The following is a 22,067-nucleotide window of genomic DNA, read 5'->3' as shown; positions in this document are numbered from 1 at the left end:
ATCGAGTTCTAAAAAAGTGCTATATAACTAAATAAGTTTGGAATTGTGTTATTTAGCAAAAAATTTCAAAAAAGTGCTACATAACTAAATAAGTGAAACTCAAGTTTACCAAACTCAAATTTCAAGTATTATGGCAATCGGATCAAACAAAATGCTTGGAACTCAAGTTTGGTAAATTCGAGTTTCACTTGGAACTCAAGTTTGACAAACTTGAGTTCCAAAAAAGTGCTTCATAACTAAATAAGTTTGGTCATGTGCTATTTACTAAATTTTTCTTAAAATTATGCTATTTAGCTAAATAAGTTTGGTCATGTGCTATTTACTAAATTACAACTTACAAGTTTCTTGACCATATACCAAGCTTAGATTATTGTTTACTTAGAAATCCTGTTGGAGTAAGGTCGTGTTCAAGGCCTAGTCTTCAATACTCTTCAAATACTCTTCATTAGGATTGATTATTGTTAGATGTGTGACTTAAGGATTTGGGGGCTTTTGGGTTTTGGCACCTCAAATATGTCTTTCTCAACCTGTTTTGCAATTTTCATCATCAATTAGCTAATTTACCAAAACTTTCACGTTAGCAAACCATTTGTTAGATGTACGTATCTCAAGACTACCTTTTTTTCTTCACTCCAGCATAAAATGATCTTACTATTGTGCTAATATACTGTATTAGCTAAACACTGTGTTTATTTACAAGCCTTTGACCACAAGTGTTTTTGGACCTCAACAAAGGAGGATAGCCCATCCGATGTCTTTATTTGTTGTTGTAATTTTATTTTATTTTCTTTCAATATATGATGTGATCTGGGAATACTTATAGGCCCCGGATTAAAGAGTTGATTATTGCTGAATAATATTTCTTTGTGAAGGTCGTACTTAGTTCAAAGTCCAACTAAGACACCCAATTATTGGCTTGCATGCATTTTTAGTGTTTGCATGTACCACCACTTGGTTTCAACACGTACACTATATCTAATGTGAAAAACTAACTACTAATTTCTTTGAGTTTTATTTTCTTACCTATCCACTAATACAAAAGGAAATTATTATTATTATTATTTTTTCTAAAAGAAGCAAAATTAAAGAAATAAGGAAAATTGAATGATTTTGTAACTAATAGTCTAATACACTTGGACTTTTTCTTTTTTTTTTAGAGGACTTAGTTATAACTTTTGAACAAGCTTACCAGTATCACTCTATAGTCTAAATAAGAGTCATAAAGATCCTAAGGTACAATTAATTAAGTCATTCATCTTGTATTGCATATATATTTCTTTCATCCTCTCCTCCTCTCTTTTATTTATGTTTCGAAATGGCATGGCATGGCTTAAAAGTTGAAAATTTTATTGAATTTTCCCTTAGTTATTTTCCAAATTTCAGGGCATGTGTTCCGTCGAAATGACACATTTCACAATGTTATTCTTCCCATTTCAATCGGAACATGTTAATTAGTAACATCATACATGCTCAAGATAAAGCAAAGGTCAAATTTAGGAACAAATACATCATAATAATAAGATAGTATTAACGTGATTAATCTATAATAAATTTGAAAATACCAGAAAAAAAAAAAAAAAAAAAAAAAAAAAAACTTTAAGAAAGACTCATTCAAAAAATGACAAAAAATGAATTAGTACTAATTAAGAAATAATAGAAATGAAATACTGTGAAATTAGTGTAAATTACTAACATCATATACATGCTCAAGATAAGCAAAGGTCAAATAGGAACAAATACATCAGAATAAGATATTAACACCACGATTAATCTAATAATTTTGAAAAAATCATTAAAAAATGTGGTAAATCATTCAGAAAATGACCCAAAAAAATTGAAATAGCACTAATTAAGAAATAATGAAAATGAAATACTGTGAAATTAGTGTTTTTTTGTTTTTTTTTTACTTTCTGTTAAAAAAAAAAAAAAAATCTAGATTGGAGATGCTCTATCTCTTGCCCAACGAGGTCTTAGATATTGGTCTTCTAGATATTCTCCTTCTTTGAAATGCAGCAAATGACATAATTATCCTGCAATAACAACAACAATAAAAACATTTAGGGAGAAGTTTAAACCATATTGAAATATTTGTATTGTGGCTTTTTTTTTTTCTTTTTAATTTATTAAACAAGTAAATTAGGAAACTTGTGCATGGAGAAAAAAATCCTTGTTTGTTTATTCTATAATAAATATAATCAGATAACTTTGGACAATATGCAACATTAAGCAATTAAGGATCATTCAGATAAAAATGTTCACACTCATCTATTCTCAGGTGCATCCTTTGCTAGATTTTTTTTTGATAATCGAAAGGGGGGGACGGGGGCGACCATATGTGACTTACCTCCCAGGGCATGCCCCTATTACTGTGATCGGGACGTCACAGACCTCATCATAACACCCCAAAAAAGCCAGAGTGTGGGGTACAATGCATACCATGAAAATCCTCCCCACATGATACCCGCCACAACTCGAATAAGGGACCATGAGCATGCACGCGAGATCCCACACCGCTGGGCCACCCCTTCTGGGGCATTTTGCTAGATATTCTAACATATACATGCAGTAAAATAAATCATAAACGTTCTCACACAGAGGTTTTGAGCAAACTAACCTTCTTCAGCCATTCTATTTTGTAAGTTAGGCAACGTTTGAAACAATAAAGGAAAGTAGCATCTCGAGTTTTAGAAACTCGAGATCCATATTACAAAAAGGCCCCATAGATCTCGAGTCTTTAAGACTCGAGTTTCATGCGAAAAAAATTTCACCTATAGTAGCGTTTTTAAGCCTTTCAGTGACGTTTTAAATCCCTATAGCGGCGTTTTCCTGGAAAATTTTTTTCTTAAGTACAGATGTATGGAGTCCTATAGTGGCGTTTTTAAGCCCTATAGTGACGTTTTATAGACCTATAGCGGCGTTTTTATTCAATTTATGGAAATCGAGTCTTTAAAACTCGATTTTCAGCTTAATTTTTTTCCGCTTAACACTAATCCATATACAAATCGAGACTTAAAAACTCGATTTTAATCTTGGAACTCGAGTTTTAGACACTCGAGATACTAGTTTTCAATATTGTTTTGAAACGTGACAATTAACTAAATTTTTTAATATTTATTGTTATTTAGAAAAAAAATTCGCTCTTCATCCTTTTAACTTGACACCAGGGAATTTTTTTTTTAAATAACAATAAATATTAAACAATTTAGTTAATTGTCATATTTCAAAACAATTTTGAAAAATAACATCTCGAGTATCTAAAACTCGAGTTCCAGATGGAACTCGAGTTTTTAAGTCTCGATTTGGAGAAAAAAAATTGCGCTGAAAATCGAGTTTTAGAGACTCGATTTTCATAAATTGCAAAAAACGCCGCTATAGGTCTATAAAACGTCACTATAGGGCTTAAAAACGCCACTATAGGACTCCTTAAACCTGTACTTATAAAAAAAAAATTTTGCAGGAAAACGTCGCTATAGGGTTTTAAAACGTCACTGTAAGTCTTAAAAACGCCACTATAAGTTAAATTTTTTTTGCATGAAACTCGAGTTTTAAAGACTCGAGATCTAAAGCAAACTCGAGTTCTAATATGGATCTCGAGTTTCAAAAACTCGAGATGTTAGTTTTCTAAATTGTTTGAAAACGTGCCTAACTAACTAATTTGAATGGTTGAAGGAAGCTGATTTGCACAATACCTCTGACACCAGGTGGCAATTCCATATATAGCTTCTGCACCAGCACTGATCTGATGATGAATCTTGTTGTTGTGTCCATAATGAGTGCTCAAAAGATCACTGGACTTGAAACTAACCGAGATCACTGGTGAGGGATACGACGCCGATGATGCTCGGCCGACGTTTGTTTGGGGCTTTTTGAAGCATTTCCGGGACAGTTCCACGGCGGCTCAATCGGAAGATGGGTTGCTCAAGGAAGGGAAGTATGAGATTGCGACCAAAAGAGTCAATGCACGCGACGTGTTTGATTATGATTCCGACTTGTACACCAGGATAGTTAGGTACCCACTTGAAGTGCTGGAAATTTTCGATATTGTTTTGATGAGCATGGTGGGACGAATTAACCCCTTGTTTGAAAGGCTCCACTTCAGTGAGAAATCTTAACCCATCTGGTTAGTTTCTCCTTTTGCTTCTTAGATAATTTTTAACTCATATTTGAATTTTGGGATATTTGTACTGATTTGGGTTGTGTTTTGATTAGATGCTGAGGTTACTACCCAGATCTTGTTGTTACAAATAGAGGTAATTTCATTTGGGGTGTTGTGATGATTTTTGGTTTAATTTGTGTCACAGTAATTGTTTTTCTTGAAATGAATGTATTTAGTAGTTGTTGACTAGTGAGTTTTGTCAGAGCAAATAAACTGAACCCAAGATATGCTTGAAGGAAGAGTGTCAAGCTAGGGACTCCATGACACTCGTTCACAACCGATGCAGGTAATTCATAGCCTGTAGACTGTAAGAATATTGTAATAAACTCTTGCTGCTAACAAGTTTTTACTGTTGCTGGTAACAATTTTTCACTGATTTTATATTCTACTGATGTCTGTAGTTCATAGAAGATTCTTTATCAACAAGTTATTTTTATGTATTTTAATTTTTGTTGGGAAGGGATATTTGATGTTCATTGAAGACTCCATTTTTATTGTTGCTTGCTGTCAATAGAGCTAGCATATATGAAAGGAAGCTGTACAGAATCTGATATTATTTGAGGTGTTTAATTAGTCTGTCCATCTCTTGGGAATTCAGGTCAAAAAATTTGTTGTGAAACAAACTCACCTTTGTACTTGTTGTCCTATACATCTGTTTTTGCTGAATAATTCTGAAGTTCTTCCACCAAAAAGAAAGGTACATCAGGCTGAGGGCCTGAGCCCATCTCTGTCTTAATGAATGTTCTAGTTAATTTGGGGTGAAAAAATCTGGTTTCAGAATCTGGCTTCAATAATTTATGAATGATGTGGGTAGGTTTTGGTTGTGTGTGAATTAAAGTTGGGTTGGAAAAATTAAGGTTGTTATTGATGAGGGTATATACATAGGAGATTGATGTTGAACTTCATCTATTTTAGGTTCAGCAATCAACGTGGCGTGAAGGTTTTTTTGGGTGATTGGGGGTTTACAATTTTTGGGTCATACAATTGGCAGTGGATCTTGGTCAATCTTGAATGGTAGGGTGAGTCATTAATTTGAGGGTGGGTAGTGGCTTATTAATGATAAGGCCAGGGTTTACAATTCTGTTTGAGATGCTGGTTGGTTAATTCATGAAATTGGCGTATTGGGTCTTTCTTAGTCTTAGGGTAGATGTCTTAATAATGGTGGAGCTTTGCTCAAAGTGTGTAAACATAACACTGGGTGCGAACTATACCACAAGAGATTGAGGGCTTGGTGAAGTAGCAGGGGCCACTAGAAAGAAGAGTAAGAACTTTATATACAAATGCTATTTGAAGGGAGACCTGCTAGTTAAAGTCCTATTCACATGATTTATTTATTTATTTATTAAAGGATGATATTATATTACGTTCTCCTGTTTTGTTTCACTATAATGTTCAAGAGCGACTCAATAACTTTGTAGCCTCTGTAATCAATGTTAAGCTGAAGTTGGATTTGTGGAAGGTCCTATATTGAGGACAGAAATCATCTCTTTTTTCTGTGCTCTTTTACTTAATTAAAGGAAATGGACAATCTCTGACCCCAAATTCAACTGGCTGGATTTAGTTGATTGGAGTGTAATTCACCTAAAAGGGAAGAGCTTAAGAGCTGTACTTTGTAAATTAGCTTAAGAAACTATATACTGAAGACCAGTTTATTATTAGTCATAATGAAAGATGTTAAGGATTTTCAATATTTAAATTTTGAATCGTGTGCTGTGTTGTACTGTAAATGGAGGATGAATTTTTCCCTAGTTTGTAAGGGTGTTTGATCTTGATTGATAGTGTGTTGCAAGGTGGGGATTTAGAGTTGTGTTTTGTAAATTAGATGGATAGTCTGACTTTAGGTTAAGGATGGGTTTTGTTTAGCTACATTAGCATTTGGTCTTTTAGGCTTTGATGTACTACAACTCTACATTTTTGCAGGTGTTGTACTTTGTTTGATGCAATTAGCTGTTAAGTGTTGTATCGGTGTTTGTATCCTATTCTTTGTTATTGAGATGACTGATTCTTTCCAAAAAAAAAAAAAATTTGTTTAGCTGATGGAATTATTATCTAGATATTCACATTACATTCCTTATACTCAATAAGTGGGAAGAGTAAATTGAAGGTTAATTCTTAGAGTAAAGAAAAGCATTTATAAGTTACTGTTCTCCATCACAAGCTGTATTGTTGGATGGGAAAAGCTTGGTAGGAGTATCATTTTATTTTCTATATTTTCATTCAAAAAAAGAGTATCATTTTATTTTAATTTGAACTGTCTTCTTTCCCATGAATTAAATATTAGAACTCGATCTAATGTCTTGTACATTCTCATCTTCTTTGTAGGTTGTTATTGTTTCAGTTTATAATCCCTTAGGATTTGATGTAGTAGTACGAATTCTTGTGAGTGCTTCTATTCTTAGTCTTCCTTGTAATTGAACTTTTTACTTAATATATTTTTTTGTCAATGCTTCACACCCGGCACTTATTATCATGTTCCAAAATAATTTAATTATCATATTGTTTAGATTTTGCTTTATCCTTTGTTTATCTAATTGTAATTATATATACACATGCAAGTTGCTTTTCTTGAACTTAGTGATTATTTATTCATTCTGATTTTTGAACCTTACTAATACTGGTCCCTGCCATTTAGAACACCGTGAATAGTGAATATATAGCATTGCTTTTAATAAGTTTGACAAAAATTCATTTCAGATCTCTAAATTTACTTTTGAAAGTCCTCGAAATTTCAAATTTATTCAATTTAAGGTATTGCTTTAGTGTCCGTCATGTAATTGCTGTTAAGTGAAAATCTATAGAATAGCAAGACTTAATGGCAATTTTCTAAAGGAAGATCTTTGATTGAATAAACTTTAAACTTAAAGTAGTTCTTCCTCCTATGAGGGCCCATATGTGATTGAACTGAAAGGAGTTCTAGTAGTTCAAAGTCAGGAGGGCCCATATGTGATTGAACTTAAAGGAGTTCTAGTAGTTCAAAGTCCAACTAAGACACCGAAGTAATTGCTTGCAAAGAAAATTTAGGACCACAATTTTTTTTGTTACTAATCTAATGTGGTAGATGATGATTATTTGAAGAAAAAATAATGAGTTTATGTAAAAGCCATAGGTAGCCACACTTAATTGGCCACTTCAGAATTGTAACCAAAAAAAAAAAAAAAATTAAGAGGTAATTTTTTCCGGTGACACATATGATATGTATCTACCAAGTCTGTGTATTAACTTTTTGGATGTCGGTATTAATTGTATAGTGCATGTGACTGAAAGACTAGGGGCAACTGGTTATAGTTGAAGAAACTTTGTTTAGGCATTCTTTCAAACATGGCAAAAAAGTTAAGTGAGGCTCACATTTGATATAAACAATGTTTTGGTTCCTGATCAATTCAGGTAAAGTATTATGTTGTTAAACAAACGCACATGAATTTTTGCACTTTGAGTCCTTCCTATTCACATGATCTTTTTTTTTATTGTAGGATGATATTCTCTAGTTCTGTTTGACTATAATATTCAAGAGTGAGTCAATGACTCGATAGCTTCTTCAAGCTGTAGGAATTATTATCTCATAGATATTCATGTTCCTAACTGGGAAAAGTAAACTGTAGGTTGATTCAATATAGAGTCGAAAAAACATTTTTAAGTTACTGTCCTCCATCACTGCATATTACAGCCATAATATCTTGTTCTCATAGTCAATACCACCTCGACATTGTATCATTCACAACTCAGATTCTTATTTGGGGGGTTGGGAGGCGAGGAGGGGAGGGAAAGGGAGATTTGGGGGATATATGTTGAAATAGCGGAAGCTCTAATACTAGATTGTTTAACCGAACACGTGATTAGGAGCACAAAATTCCGAACACATGATATTATTTTACAAAGCTTTTCGCCGGATAATCATATATCCTCATAAATCTGAATTCTATACCAACACCAATTCTCCACATCATCCTCGCTAAGATAACTTTCCTAGCTTTAAGAATACTTTGCCAAGTGTAGGAACCCGAAGATATCTTGGCATCAAATAATGTACTTCTAGGGAAGTATTTGCTTGAAAAACTCTATAAAATAGAGAATTATGGTTGGTCAAGAGATGTTAAAGCTGTTTCACAAGCATCGCCTCACTAAATTTCACCAAATCTTTAAAGCCCATACCACGACACTCCTGAGGTTGATGAAGAGTTCCTCATTTTTTCCAATGAATTTTTCTTTGCTCACCCCTTTGATTTGTTTCATCTAAAATCCCACATTTGGACACTACGAGTTACCCATATTTGGCATACATAACTTTCAAAAAATTTGTCACAGCTGTAATGTGAATGTATCTTGTGGCCTATATCATGTGCAACCTATTAAAAGTGTGCATTTTGTTTTTTAGTTGTTATTAGCCAAGTCGCTAACACAAATTATGTGTCGAGACTCAAGTAAAATCAGGTTCAAGGTCCTTTAAGCTTTTGATTCCCTTTTGAATGTTGTTGGATGCTAATAGACTAGTTATTTTTGAGTTTCATTTTCATTATCTAGTAAAAATAGTTGGAATTATATGTGGATTTCAGTTATTAGTTTGTTCCCCTGACATGTATGAGCTTATTGTTACGGATGATCTCTCTGCTATGGTTGGAATTGAAGGATGATACATCTTAATGAAAAGAGATCATGGACTGGGAGATTATATTACCTTCCAAATTGATCCATCTATGAATTTTGCACTTAACACATATGAATTAGTGGGATCTCTACCTGGTGGCAACAATAATTTATAGCTTGGGGATGCTATTTTTACTATGAAATGGATTACTTGAAGATTTGCAAGTAACATTTTGGTTTTGGTTTAGATTTATTCAGTTGAATAGATTTTGGCATGGTTTCGATTGATTGAGTTGTTCTTTTTATTTTTATTTTTGGTTATTGAGAAAATAATTTCTGAGATAACTTCTCTCTATTCTTTTTCATTTAATCCTTTTTTAACTCAGAAAATAATTTCTATTTTATAATTTTTTTTATCAATTTTTTTTTAAATTAATTTATATATATTTTTACTATAAAAATCTATAGAAAAGCAAAACCACATCATTTTGAGACACTTTATGGAAGTTTTCTAATGAACACTAATCAAATTGAATAAAAGTAAAGTTAGAGACCTAAAATTAAATTACTTTCTTTATTTGCATTGTTTCATTTGCATCTTTGGAATTTGATTCATAGGATTTTGGGATTGGGAACCAACCTAATTTGAATAGGAATTAATACAAAGAAAAAGCATAATTGATGGAAGAAACTAATCATTTCATTTGTTGCTGAAATCGGTCTTTTCATGGAAAAAAAATGTTTCCAAAGTTATTCTAGAAAAAAGCATTAATCTCTTCATAAAAAAAAAAAAAAAGCATTAAGTTGTACAAGTTAGTGGACATGTAAAACATAGGTAGCTAGTACTAGACAGAGATCTGCATTACACATAATATAAGTCTTTTCTATACTTCATATCTTAAGCGACACATAACTTTATAGACAGATGAAGATCAAACTTATAATTAGTCATACTCAAGAATACTTGTAGATTTTAGTTGAATTAGTATTACTAGATGATCTGAGCCTAAAGTGTACTGTCAAAAAAGAAACCAATGGTTTCTAGACCAAATTGAACCTCAATCCACTGCTAGAAATGAGGTCACAATTTCAAACGTGTGTGAATGTAGGAGTATTTATCATTGAAAAAAATATATATAATTTTTAATGAAGCATTATAACTAATGGAAAATAATCATAATTTCCAAAAAGAAAACTCAGATAATTTTCGCATAATATGTGTGTTAGGATTTTGGTGTTTTAAGTCCATTAGAAGTCAGCACCAATTCCGAAAATTCAAATTTCAGTGGGCATGAACTTATGCTTATGTGATCCTCACTTTTATAGAGCAGGAGGTTGAAATGGAGATGACTTTACCGGTACTTGTAGCTTCAAGGTCCTCCATGTGCTCTGTTACATTTTTAATTAGTTGCTGTTTGCATAGGTATAGTTAGTCTCAAATTTCAAAATACTGTAAAAAAGTCGGGAATTATGTGTAAATTTCAGTTATTAGCTAGTCTATTATGGATTATCCCCACTTCACTAAAATTGGAATTGATGAATGATATTTTTAATCTGAGTTCATGGAAAGTGTGCATAATCATGTCTTCGATTCACGATTTTAATTGAAAAAATGGTGTGTAATAGTATGTGTAATAAACACTACCCTCATTGTCTAATAGTGTGCATAATAAACTATAAGGCTGTTTTTTTCACTTTAAAGGCCCTTTTTCAAGGTGATATTTCGGTTTTGTTGGTCAAACCTTCTATATTTGGTTTCTGCAAAATTTTTCTCACTTCCTTTTCCAATTTCCTATTATCAATAACTTTTGGTAAAGTCTAAGAACCAAAATATTATTTTACCTTTTTTTTTTTTTTTTAAATGTGAATTTTGACAAATTCAACATTAGATTGTATTTTCTTATGCTGTGCATATTAGGTGAAATTAATTTGTTAACACAAGGTTAAAGAAGAGAGAGAAGAAAATATGACACAAAATATTTACGTGATTCGGCAATATACTTACGTCCACTGAAGGCGATAGAATATATTTTCACTATAACTGTGAAGATTACAATAATGACTTGAAAAAACTCTCACACAAACCCAAACCCCAAATACACCCTTAATTCTCTCACAAATAAATAGAGAACACCTATTGTATTTAGACAAAAGTTGCAAGACACTAACTTCCTATACTTTGGTGCGCACACACAGAAGAAGTTATTTTTTGCTATCTCCATAGCTCACATGCATGCTTCCTCATTTGATCCACTTCTATTTATAGCCAAGGATTCAGCCGAAATGTCAACAACGTGAAACACCAATTGTTGACCTTAGTGGCCAAGCATTTATTGCCAAAGAGGTCATACATTTCGGCTAGCATGATATTTGGTAACTTCCGGTGTAGTTCCTTGCCCTTTCTTGACAATTCATAAATGTCAATAGAGTCATACATTTCGGCCAAGAGGTGAAGTATGTATGCATGTCAAGTGTTCTAGACCAATGGGAATGCAAGACTTCTATCAACCAAGAAGTCATTAAATTCGGCTGAGTCCATGCAACAATTTCATGCAACTTCTTTGCATTTCTTCACGTATAGCAATTATGCAACTTTATGATGGTTTGTTGTCTAATTGTCAAGCCACTAATTTTGACAATTCAAGCCATTCCAACATCTTATTATTTCTTCTATGCATTATAAAATTTTAAGAATTAAAATCAAAGATTAATAGTTATGTCATCAATCAAATATTTAAATTACAAGTTTGTATAGTCTTAAATTATGTATAAAAAATAAGTTTATGGATTCGAATGGTAAGTAATATCCGATTTGAATGAAATTTGACATGCATGTTAAGAACAAAATGAACATACAATTCAATAGTTAAATTTAATTTCAAAATATATAACCATGTTAATTTTTTAGAAGGAGCTTGTAACTAAAGTTTATCATTTTCATATACCTTCACCCTTCAAGCACACACCATATAACAGCCATTCACATTTCAACTCATCTTTTCTTTCTTTCTCATCTCCAGGGGTGTAGCCAGAAATTTTTGTTTGGGAGGGGGGGCCAACTTATGATACTAATTTATTAGTTTATACAAACTTTCATAAACACGCATAAACACATACATCTATACACACATATAATTGAGTATCTTTCATAGTGAATCCTTAAAATTTTCATTTTTAATATAAGTTACCAAATTGTCTACCAAAGTAAGTAAAAAAATTTCAATTGAACTAATGAAGTATTCAAAGATATGAAAGATCCAAGACTTTAGTAGACACAAAAACACATTTTACAATAAAAAATAAATGTGAGGAAAAAAAATTCTCTATAACTACTGGATCAATTGGAAAACTTTTTTAAGAACATTATTGGACTAGCTCAAATATTTGGGGGGGCCGAGTCCCATTTTCGTAGGCTAATAATTAAAATGTTAAATATTTATATATAGTATTCAAGTAGACAAGTATCATTAACTAATCTAACAAATAAAAAAAGACTTGCACTTACAAATGGTAAAGACTTTATAGACAAGGGGAAAAAAAAAGTTTGTGAAAACTTTATAGTCTAAAGTTTGAACGCAATTATACGTTTAAGCTCACTAGAAATTTTAGACAATTGCCCTAAATTTTATTCTTCCTTCCTTTTCTTAGTATTCGTGTATCTAAGTAAGAAATCTTACCTTTTGTATAAAAAATAAAATATTAAAAAACAAATATTATTTAAATGATATTCCTGTATAAAAAAGTTTATTTGTTTTGTCTTGACTTTACTCCTCCAAGCTAAATTGAGCTTATTTTCTCAGCATCATTGTTAGTGATCTATTTGATAATGTATTTTTTATTTTTTTGAATAATATGTGCAATGCTTTTGGACAATTTTTTATTAGATTAATCAAATAATTAAAAGGACATGCACTTCGAATACAAAAATGGAAAAATGGCGTACATTCAAAAGGTAAAAGAGTAAAGACCACGTTATTTCTATATTTTAAAAAAAAAGTATTAAAAAAAAAAAAAAAAAAACACTTTGGACCAATCTAGATCGTCTATATTGCACCGAAAGAAAAAGTGACCTAACAAAATGTCAGTGGCAGTCCCCCCACAATAGTTAGATGAAAAAGATCTTTACCATGATTATCATATAGATATTTGTCTCCTTCATCTATCGAATTGTTGGAAATTTTCAAAGGGTTCGATCATTTTCATTTGAAAGAAAATTTTAACCAGCACCTAGAAATCTAGAATTCAAAATACCACGTCATTCCATGTCCTTGCGGAGAAAAAACTATACAAGTCAATAAAACTGTACAAGTCAATAAAATCAAACTTTTAAGTGTGAACACAAACTTCCTACCTTTCACCAATTTACACGCTTAGACCACTTTAATTTTTATCAATTTTCTAACAAGAATTGATGGTGACCTCCACATCTTTATCAGACTTTGGCCAACGAATGATTCTTAAAAATACCATTTATTTATTAACAAATGAGAATATTATATATCACTATCTTAAATTTCACACAAAAAAAATTATATATAACCTCTCAAAACTATATTTTTGACTCCACCGGTGACTTATCCATTTTAATTCTTAATTTTAGTACACGATAATAATGTTTACTCAGCTAGATATAAAACCAGTTCAATTTCAAATGGAATATTTAGTGCTCCAACAATTTTTAAAAGAATTATTTTCTTAAAAGAAGAGCAATCTAATGCAATTTTGTGGTCCCAATATTTCAAATTAATTATCAATTTCTGGACACAATTATCAATTATTTAAAATATTATAATTAATCTGATGATACATATGGAGGTTCCTAGAAAGTTTAAAGTATGAGAATATGTACATGTCGTACAATTTCACGTCACCTCACGCGTGATGTGAAATTAACCTTTTTTTTTTTTTTTTTTTTTAAATAAAAGAAAGGTGGATGACTTCTGTTGACTTGGCAGCATCTATATATAATATTCATTCCATCCCATACCTTCCTTATAACATCATCAAAAATACTACTCCATTTTCAGAGTTCTGTTTTTGTTGAATTGGGTATCAAATGGGGCGTTCAACTTGGAAGTATCAAGTCTTCTTTTTGTTCAGTTTGATCTTGCATTCTCAACTTCCCTTTCCATCTTCTCTCTCTTCTTCCTTGTCTTCAATGCCATCATGCTCTGCTCTACTCCATTTTAATAAGTCTTTTTCTCTTAAAAAATCTGCTTCTGTCTATGATCCTTCTTATCCAAAAACAGCCAGTTGGCAGGAGGATAAGCACTGTTGCACTTGGGATGGGGTCGAGTGTGACAAAAACAAAAGCCATGTGGTTGGCCTGGACCTTACTTCCAGCTGGCTTTTGGGCCACATTCATTCCAACAGTACCCTGTTTTTTCTTCCCAATCTCAGGAGGTTGAACCTCGCTGACAATAACTTCGATGGCTCCCTAATTCCTTCTGAGTCTGGCAACTTTAAGAGTTTGACTTATCTCAACCTTTCTTTTTCCGTATTTTCTGGCCAAATCCCGTTTGAAATCTCTCAATTGTCTTCACTGGTTTCACTTGATCTTTCTAAGAATGGGCTGCTATTAATCGAAGCTCCAGTATGGAAAAGAGTCATTGGTAACCTAACTCAGTTAAGGGAACTTATTCTGGATACCACAAATATGTCCTCAATTAGACCTAATTCTTTGATGAATTTATCCTCCTCTTTGACAACTCTTAGTCTCCGTTACTGTGACTTGCGGGGAAAACTCGAAAATAACGTCCTCTGCCTACCCAGTATACAAACCCTTGATCTAGTAGGTAATTCGAACCTTGAAGGTTCTCTTCTAAAGCCTAATTGGAGTTGTAGTTCCTTGAAGTTCTTGGGTCTCTCTGGGAGAATGGTTTCAAGAGAATTCCTTAATTCAATCGGCAATTTGAAGTCCTTGGAGCGTTTGGAACTCTCTTCGGCAAACTTTTTAGGAGAATTACCTAGTTCTATCGGCAATCTAAAGTCCTTGGAGCGTTTGGAACTCTCTTCGGCAAACTTTTCAGGAGAATTACCTAGTTTTATTGGCAATCTGAAGTCCTTGGAGTATTTGGATCTCTTTTGGACAAGCCTTTCAAGAGAACTACCTAGTTTTATCGGCAATTTGAAGTTCTTGAAGCATTTGACTCTCCGTGATTGCAATATTACGGGGTCAATTCCAGCATGGCTAGGGAATCTTACCAAACTTACATATTTGGATCTATCAAATAATAGTTTTTACGGTGAGATTCTATTGCCACTTTTAAATTTTAGGTCTTTTTGGCTGACGCATCAAACTAACAATTTTTTAATTATTGGTGAATATTTTTAACAGGTCTGTTGCCGTCATCACTATTCAACTTGCCGAATCTCTCAACTTTAGACCTTGACAACAATCAACTTGTTGGTCCCCTTCCTAGTCACGTAAGTGGTTTGAATCTAGTTGATCTCGATTTAAGTTCAAATTTCCTAAATGGAACACTGCCATCTTGGTTGTTCAGAATGCCATCTTTGGAGACCTTGTATCTTTATCATAATCAGTTTGTTGGTGACATTGGTGAATTCAAGTACAATTCATTGAAGGATCTTAATTTGGGTTATAATAAGCTACATGGCTCTATACCTAGGTCAGTATATAGACTTGTGAACCTTACTAGCCTATACCTCTCATCAAATAACTTGAGTATTATGTTGGGGTCAGAAATGTTTTCAAAGCTCGAGAATCTCAAGTACCTTGATTTATCATATAACTTAGTTAGCATCAACAATAATGTTGCCTATGCCCTACCCAATCTTCTGGAATTGAACTTATCTTCCTCCAACATTAGTGAATTCCCAATTTTCTTAAGACTGACAATAGATTTACAATCCTTAGACTTTTCCAATAACAAAATTTATGGTCGATTTCCAAAATGGTTGGGGGATGTGGGGATGAATTCATTATATTATGTTAATCTTCGTGGCAACTTGCTTCAAGGACCATTTCCCACTCTAAATTTTTCGAGTTTGCAGTTTATGTTTTTCTCCAATAACAAATTCATTGGAGAAATCCCTTCTTTTATTTGCGATGCAATTTACCTTCGAGTTTTAGACTTGTCTCATAACAACTTAAGCGGAATGATTCCAAAGTGTTTGGTAAACTCTACTGCTCTCTCGGTGTTGGATTTGCGAATGAATAGCCTTCATGGTACCATCCCTGCAATATTTGCTAAAGGAAATAATTTTAGGAATATTAACCTTAATGGCAATCAATTGGAAGGGCAATTGCCACAATCTTTGGGAAATTGTAAAAACTTGGAAGTTCTAGACCTTGGAAACAATAAGATAAATGGAGCCTTCCCTTATTGGTTGGGAAGTCTTCAGAAATTGCAAGTTCTTGTCATAAGATCAAATAGATTTCAAGGTTGTATAGGCAATCCTAAAACCAAATTTCCTTTCCCGAATTTGCGAATCATAGACATCTCTAACAATCAGTTTAATGGTCCTTTGCCAATAACATTTTTTGAATATTTGAAAGCCATGATGAATGTGGATGAAAGTGGAGTTGCATTGAAATATATGGGAGATAATTATTATCATGATTCATTGAATATCATTATGAAAGGGTTGAATACTGAGTTGGTGAGAATCCTAACTGTCTTCACAAGCATTGATTTTTCAAACAATAGCTTCAGAGGAGAGATACCAAAGATAATTGGAAGGCTTAAATCACTCAAGGGGCTCAACTTTTCTGGCAATAACCTTATAAGCTATATTCCACCATCGATTGGAAGTTTGACCAATCTTGAATGGTTAGACCTCTCTTTCAACAAGCTCAGTGGGGAGATTCCTAGTCAATTGGCAGATCTAACGTCACTTGCAGTCTTAAAGCTATCACATAACCAACTCACAGGACACATACCTTCAGGAAATCAATTCAATACATTCAACAATGATTCGTACTCCGAAAACTTGGGATTGTGTGGGTTTCCATTGTCAAGAACATGCAACAACCACGAGGCAAAGCAACCACCACCAACGACCTTGCAACAAGATGAAAATTTAGAGCATGAAAATGGGTTTGGTTGGCAAGCTGTATCCATAGGTTATGCATGTGGAACAATATTTGGAATGTTTATGGGATATCTTATGTTTAAAATTGGAAAACCAAAGTGCCTTGTGAGGATGGTCAAATTAGAGCAGCATATCATGCTCAGAAGATTGAAGAACGCCCACAAACGTGGTGGAAGAAGATAACTGTTTCTAAGGTATGTGATGCTCTTATTTTTGAGACTTTAGAATGAATCTCTATACTTGAAAACATAAAAGTTTCTATTATTATTAGCGATTGTGAATTTTTTTTTTGTCCCTTTGAATTATAGTTATGTATCTTGGATATCTTATGGATTTACCTTCTTATTTAATTTCTTTGGGTGTAATTTAGATGCCATGGATAGTACGCGGCAAATGGGGCTCGAATACTTGTATGCTATTTAAGAAGACATAATATGGTTATGATGATGGCTGTTGTTTCTAGTCTTCTGCAAAATGGTGCATTCTGATGTCTTGCTATAGTCACAACTGTTGGTTTGTTCACAAGGATCATCCCTTTGTTGTATTTCTATTTGCTATGTAGGTTTTTTATTTTTTTTATTTTTTATTTTTATTTATTTTTATTTTTAAAGGATAGGCAAACTTAGTCTGTTGGCTTGATTTGAGGTGACACTGTTGTGCTTGTATTCTTTGTCCATACAAAGGGTTCCTTTGTCTAGTGTAGTCCCCTTTAAGGCTCTGTGTACTCTAGTTTGTATTTAATAAAATTGACTGATTTGTCAAAAAACAATTGTTCATATCGTAACCAATGATTGGTTTAAAATATCAAGCTTGTGTAATGTTAATTTTGGTTATTGATAATTTTAGACAATTCTATGTTAGCTTGTGAGACTATACTACTTTGTGTGAATGTCTTCTTTTATTTATGCATAAATTACTATCAATAAATGCCAGTTAAATTATTATTATTATTATTATTTTTAATCAATGTTTACTAGGCTATGGTGGAATACCTTTAGCACTGGTAATTATAGACTGAGGCCCTTAGATCATAGTGTCCGCCTGCCTAGAGATTTCCTTTTGCTCTCTTGAGGAGAAAAACAAGTGAGGATTCCAATGGATCCAACTTAGCCTTGGGCAGGCCAGATATGCGTTTTGTCTTAACCTTTGTAAATGATGGGTTTCATTTGGGTTCAACTTCAATGGAACATGACTTTGAAAATTATGACTCCAAATTCAATTTCTTTCCACCATCAAAGAAAAAAAGGACATTTTGATTGAACTTTGAAGATATAGGCCTCAATCAAAAAATTACATTGAGATTGTTTACTCCTTTATTGTTTCCATCCATTTTCTTTATCATTTGATGCCTTTTGTCACTCTTCTCCCTCTCTCTCTCTCTCTCAAAATTAAGAGGCTCATCCATAGTTGGATTATTAACATAGACTTTTCAATTACTCAAAGTATTTATTTTGTGTTAATTGATTTTTATTTTTCTAATGCAATTAATTGTGATAGTTGGTGTTGGAGTTAGTATTAGGCCCAAAATTTCCTCCACCTTGGACGGGAGATCAGTCTAGTTTTCATTATTGGACAGTAGGTTTTCATAAGTATATTTTATTGATCTGATTGGTCTACTTAAGATGCATATTTTCTGCTTACCTTATCAAGCATGTGTACTCACTGTAGTAAGGAATAATCCTGCAACAGTTAATTTCCTAGTTCCAGTCATTCTTTTTTAATCAAATGGTTTCTTATTTTAAAAATTGATGTGTACCAAACACATAGAATCTTGAATTGTTTAGAAAAATGTGTATCATTTTGACTTTTAAAAGCTACATTACATTTGTTTGGCTGTGTACAAGATTGTTTGAGATGAGAACCATGAATGATTCGCATTGCAGCATTGCACCTTACTAGTCTATGATAGTTTACTAGGTTAGCTGACCATTTAAAAGCAGGACATGCTGTCCAAAAGTTAAAATGGCTTGACATTTTAATGCCTTTGATTAGGATCTCTGAAATGATATAGTTTGTTAATTGGCGGAAGAGCTATTTTTCAATAATATAACCTAAAAGCATAGGTCTTTATTATTTTTTGTTCTTTTTCTGTTACTTAGGAATATTTGAATTACAGTATCTTCATTATTGTTGGGATAGCAACTGTAGTTGTTGATATAATTGCTTTATTCCTTAAGTTTTTGGAATTGATCTTTCTATTCTTTAGGATCCTCTGTCCATGTTCTTTAGCCAATTTCCTAAAGCTCAAACTAAAATTTTAAAGTAGTTCTGAGTCACGTTGTTGTCAATGGAAAACAAGACAAGCATTAACAGAAAAGCTCCAATTTCAAGTAAGTCTTATGCATGTAGAAAGGATAGTTGGAAAATGAAAACCAGCAATTAATAGTTTAACTCGCTTTTGAATTCTGCAAAAGTTATGAGCTAAGCATCTCAAACTTCATGGCATACTATGAACTGAAGATGGGCTCTCTAAATGAATATACTCGGGTATATAATATCCATAGACATTTGTCCATTTAAGAACTCACCTCAATTACACTATTTGCTTACGCAGCATATTTGACGAGGAAAAGAAGTATACCTTCTGTAATCCAATGCAAAAGTTCCAATTTACCTGTAGGCTGTAGCCAAGGTTTTTGTGATGAACTTTATTTGTAATTTAGGTTGGCACTATATGTTGCTTAACTTCTCAAGCCACCAAAAATATATGGAAATAAACATTCTTCACAACTTAGAGAAAGAAGGATTGATTGTAAGAAAACTGCTAGTACCTATCCCAATACTCTTATTCAATGATTGGGGGAAAAAAAAGATTGATTGTCTTAGCAATAAATTTTTTTTTTCAAGATTCATTTAATGTGTGGTATTCTTGCATAAATACCCCAATACCACAACCATTCTCCCTGAATCTCATACTAGAGAAAGGGGAAGTTTCACAACCATGTAGATAAACAATCTAGGTTCAGGACTCATTCGATATTGTATTCAGATTAGGATTAATCTTAATTTTTTTTCATTTACAAACTGGATGTGGGTGTATTTTAAGAATTGATTTTAATAGGTGAAAAGTAATTCTTTAAAGCTTTTTGTTTCTCCTTTTTTTTTTTTTTTTTTTTGCTGGGGTTTGTGTGGGAGGGGGGCTGTTAAGGAGCCGATGACTAAGAATCTTTCTTAACATCATTCAAACTAGTTTGAGGGAGTTCACAAAAAATAAAGTTAACTAAACATGCCTAAGAGAAATTTGTTTGTTATTAAGGTCTTCTCAAAACCTTGAAAACAATATGTCATAAGGTACACCACAGTTCTGGTTTTAAAGTAGGCAGGTCATTCACTTACTCCAAAAGCCCAAATTCACTTCATAAAAAACTTTTCATTACATATTAAAAGACAAAAAAGGCTTTTAAAAACTGTTAGCCCAAATTCACTTCTTAAAAAGTTTTTATTACATATTAAATGACAAAAAAGCTTTTAAAATATGTTTGTGTGTGTGAGTGTGTGTATGATGCATCGAACCTTGCAATTATATTTTTAATTGACTACTTACCAACCCATGGAAATCAGAAAAATATTACTACCACATCTTGAAGTAAAGTTTGGGTGCAGATTCACACTACCTTCTAGGAAGATTTCATGTTAAATAAGAAGTGAAAAGAAAATTGTACTTGAGTCAAGCCTGTGTACTGGGGTAGCAATTTTCTTGATTTTTAATGAAAATGTTTATTTATCCCAAAAAAAAGGGGGGATTATATATTCTCATAGAAGCTAAACGGCTAGTAGTAAATGGGAACTCAATTTCTATTAACCATGACTTTTGGCTTATTGTAATAACTGATTTTTTTTCTCTTTCTATGATTCAGAAGAATCCTTCTTGTCCTTTATTAGAATAAGCTCCGCCCTTTAGGTTCTTTTTTTTTAATCTTTTTGTTTTATTTTATTTTATGATTGTGTTAAATAGATATCTATAGTTTTTATTATTAGGTGCAATGTCCATTTTCTTTAGATAAGACAAAGTAACATTTGATTTTTTTCACTTTACGTTTCATTCTAAATACAGACTGTCAGCTCTGTGCAGGTGTGATTAGTGCATCAAGTATGAAAAAAATACCTATCATGTATTCCCACCTCCTTGCATATAACATGCCTCATGCTCTTTTAATTTAGTTCCAATATAATTTTGAAAGGAGTTTGTGCCCTTAACATGCAAGGAATTGCAATGTCTTAGATCTTCACTGCTATGTCTTAGCCTGCTCAAATTTATTGATAGCTTTATGCATTATCTGACATATGAGGTTGCTATTTCCTATCCTCTAGAAAAATTTGTTTTCCACTCTTTGCGAAGATATTTCCATATTGCTAAGGCTTTTTAATGAGACCCTTTGTCTCATGGAATGATTTCTTTTCTACATATACTATTGTTTATCAACAAAGTTCAAGTGCTACTCCAGTTTTCTTTTAAAAGGAAGTAGGGGAAAGATGTTGGATGGAGAGATCTAATTGAAAAGTTGAGAACAATAAACAAGAAAAATGTGAGAAAGCTCCTAATCAACATGTTGAGCCCAAGAAAACTTGTGAAGATTCAACTCAATGGGTTCTTTTTCTATGAGTTCTCTTTGGGGTTTATTCTTAGTAGCTAGTTTTTTCAAATGCAGTAATTGATGTGCCTACAGTATGCCACAACAACTCAATTTTTTATATCATCTTCCATTGACATTCTTAAGCTAGATGAATCTTTTGTTGGTTTAATTGGGAACCTAAGAAGTTTATCAAGGGCACTTAATTAGCTCCAGAATTCTATAGTCCTATTTCCGTTCTATAAGTGACACATACCTCTCTCTCTCTCTTTCTCTTTTTAATCTTTCGCACTTTTTGTGTCAAATTCAAGAGATAATTCAATGCTAAGCTTTAGAGCTAGGAGGCAAGGTTGAGTAGAGTTGCAAAACAGAGCCATACTTGATTCGTCTTTGCACAGTGAGGTTGGAAAAGACAAATAATTGAGTTTTTTTTGGAAAAGACAAATAATTGAGGTTGGAGGACAAAGATTTGTTTGAATTATATTTTCTGTGTATAGAACTTTTACATTGGTCTGAATATATATATGTTGTTACAATGAACCTAGACAAAAATATTGACAGCCTAATCCCATAATTGCAGCTATACAGAATAGTAACAGCTACCAAATCCCATAATTATAGCTGATTGGAAACCCCTTAATTGTGCTGATTGGGAATCCCTTAATTGTCTCTAATACTCCCCTTCAAGGTGGAGCGTGTACATG

At 32.7% G+C, this 22,067-nt stretch overlaps 3 protein-coding genes across 32 annotated transcripts in view; 2 read left to right on the top strand and 1 right to left on the bottom strand.

Moving 5' to 3' along the window:
- LOC126720773 (serine/arginine-rich splicing factor SR45-like) overlaps positions 1 to 22,067 on the bottom strand; it is a 185,922-nt gene that overhangs the window by 54,303 nt on the left and 109,552 nt on the right. The gene's annotated exons all lie outside the window — the stretch shown is intronic.
- Positions 1 to 22,067, top strand: part of LOC126720769 (receptor-like protein 9DC3) — a 93,701-nt gene that overhangs the window by 70,654 nt on the left and 980 nt on the right. The window contains exon 4 of one of the 3 annotated variants that reach the window (XM_050423577.1): positions 17,163 to 17,254. The exons of the other annotated variants lie outside the window; for them this stretch is intronic. The gene's annotated coding sequence lies outside the window, so the exon portion shown is untranslated. Of the gene's footprint in view, positions 1 to 17,162; positions 17,255 to 22,067 lie in introns of those variants that run through there. 3 annotated transcript variants of the gene reach the window in all.
- Positions 13,747 to 22,067, top strand: part of LOC126720768 (receptor-like protein 33) — a 322,024-nt gene continuing 313,703 nt past the window's right edge. For all 13 annotated transcript variants that reach the window (XR_007653644.1, XR_007653642.1, XR_007653643.1 and 10 more), the window contains exons 1-2: positions 13,747 to 14,982; positions 15,075 to 16,111. Coding sequence is in view for 5 of the 13 variants with exons in the window: in XM_050423568.1 (XP_050279525.1) it covers positions 13,794 to 14,982; positions 15,075 to 16,111 (2,226 nt within the window). In the remaining 8 variants the exon portion in view is untranslated. The remainder of the gene's footprint in view (positions 14,983 to 15,074; positions 16,112 to 22,067) is intronic.

Source organism: Quercus robur, chromosome 4 (assembly GCF_932294415.1).
Source record: "Quercus robur chromosome 4, dhQueRobu3.1, whole genome shotgun sequence".
Classification (NCBI taxonomy): domain Eukaryota; kingdom Viridiplantae; phylum Streptophyta; class Magnoliopsida; order Fagales; family Fagaceae; genus Quercus; species Quercus robur.
Note: the sequence above shows the minus strand (reverse complement) of the source record. Positions and strands in the feature narration are given on the sequence as shown.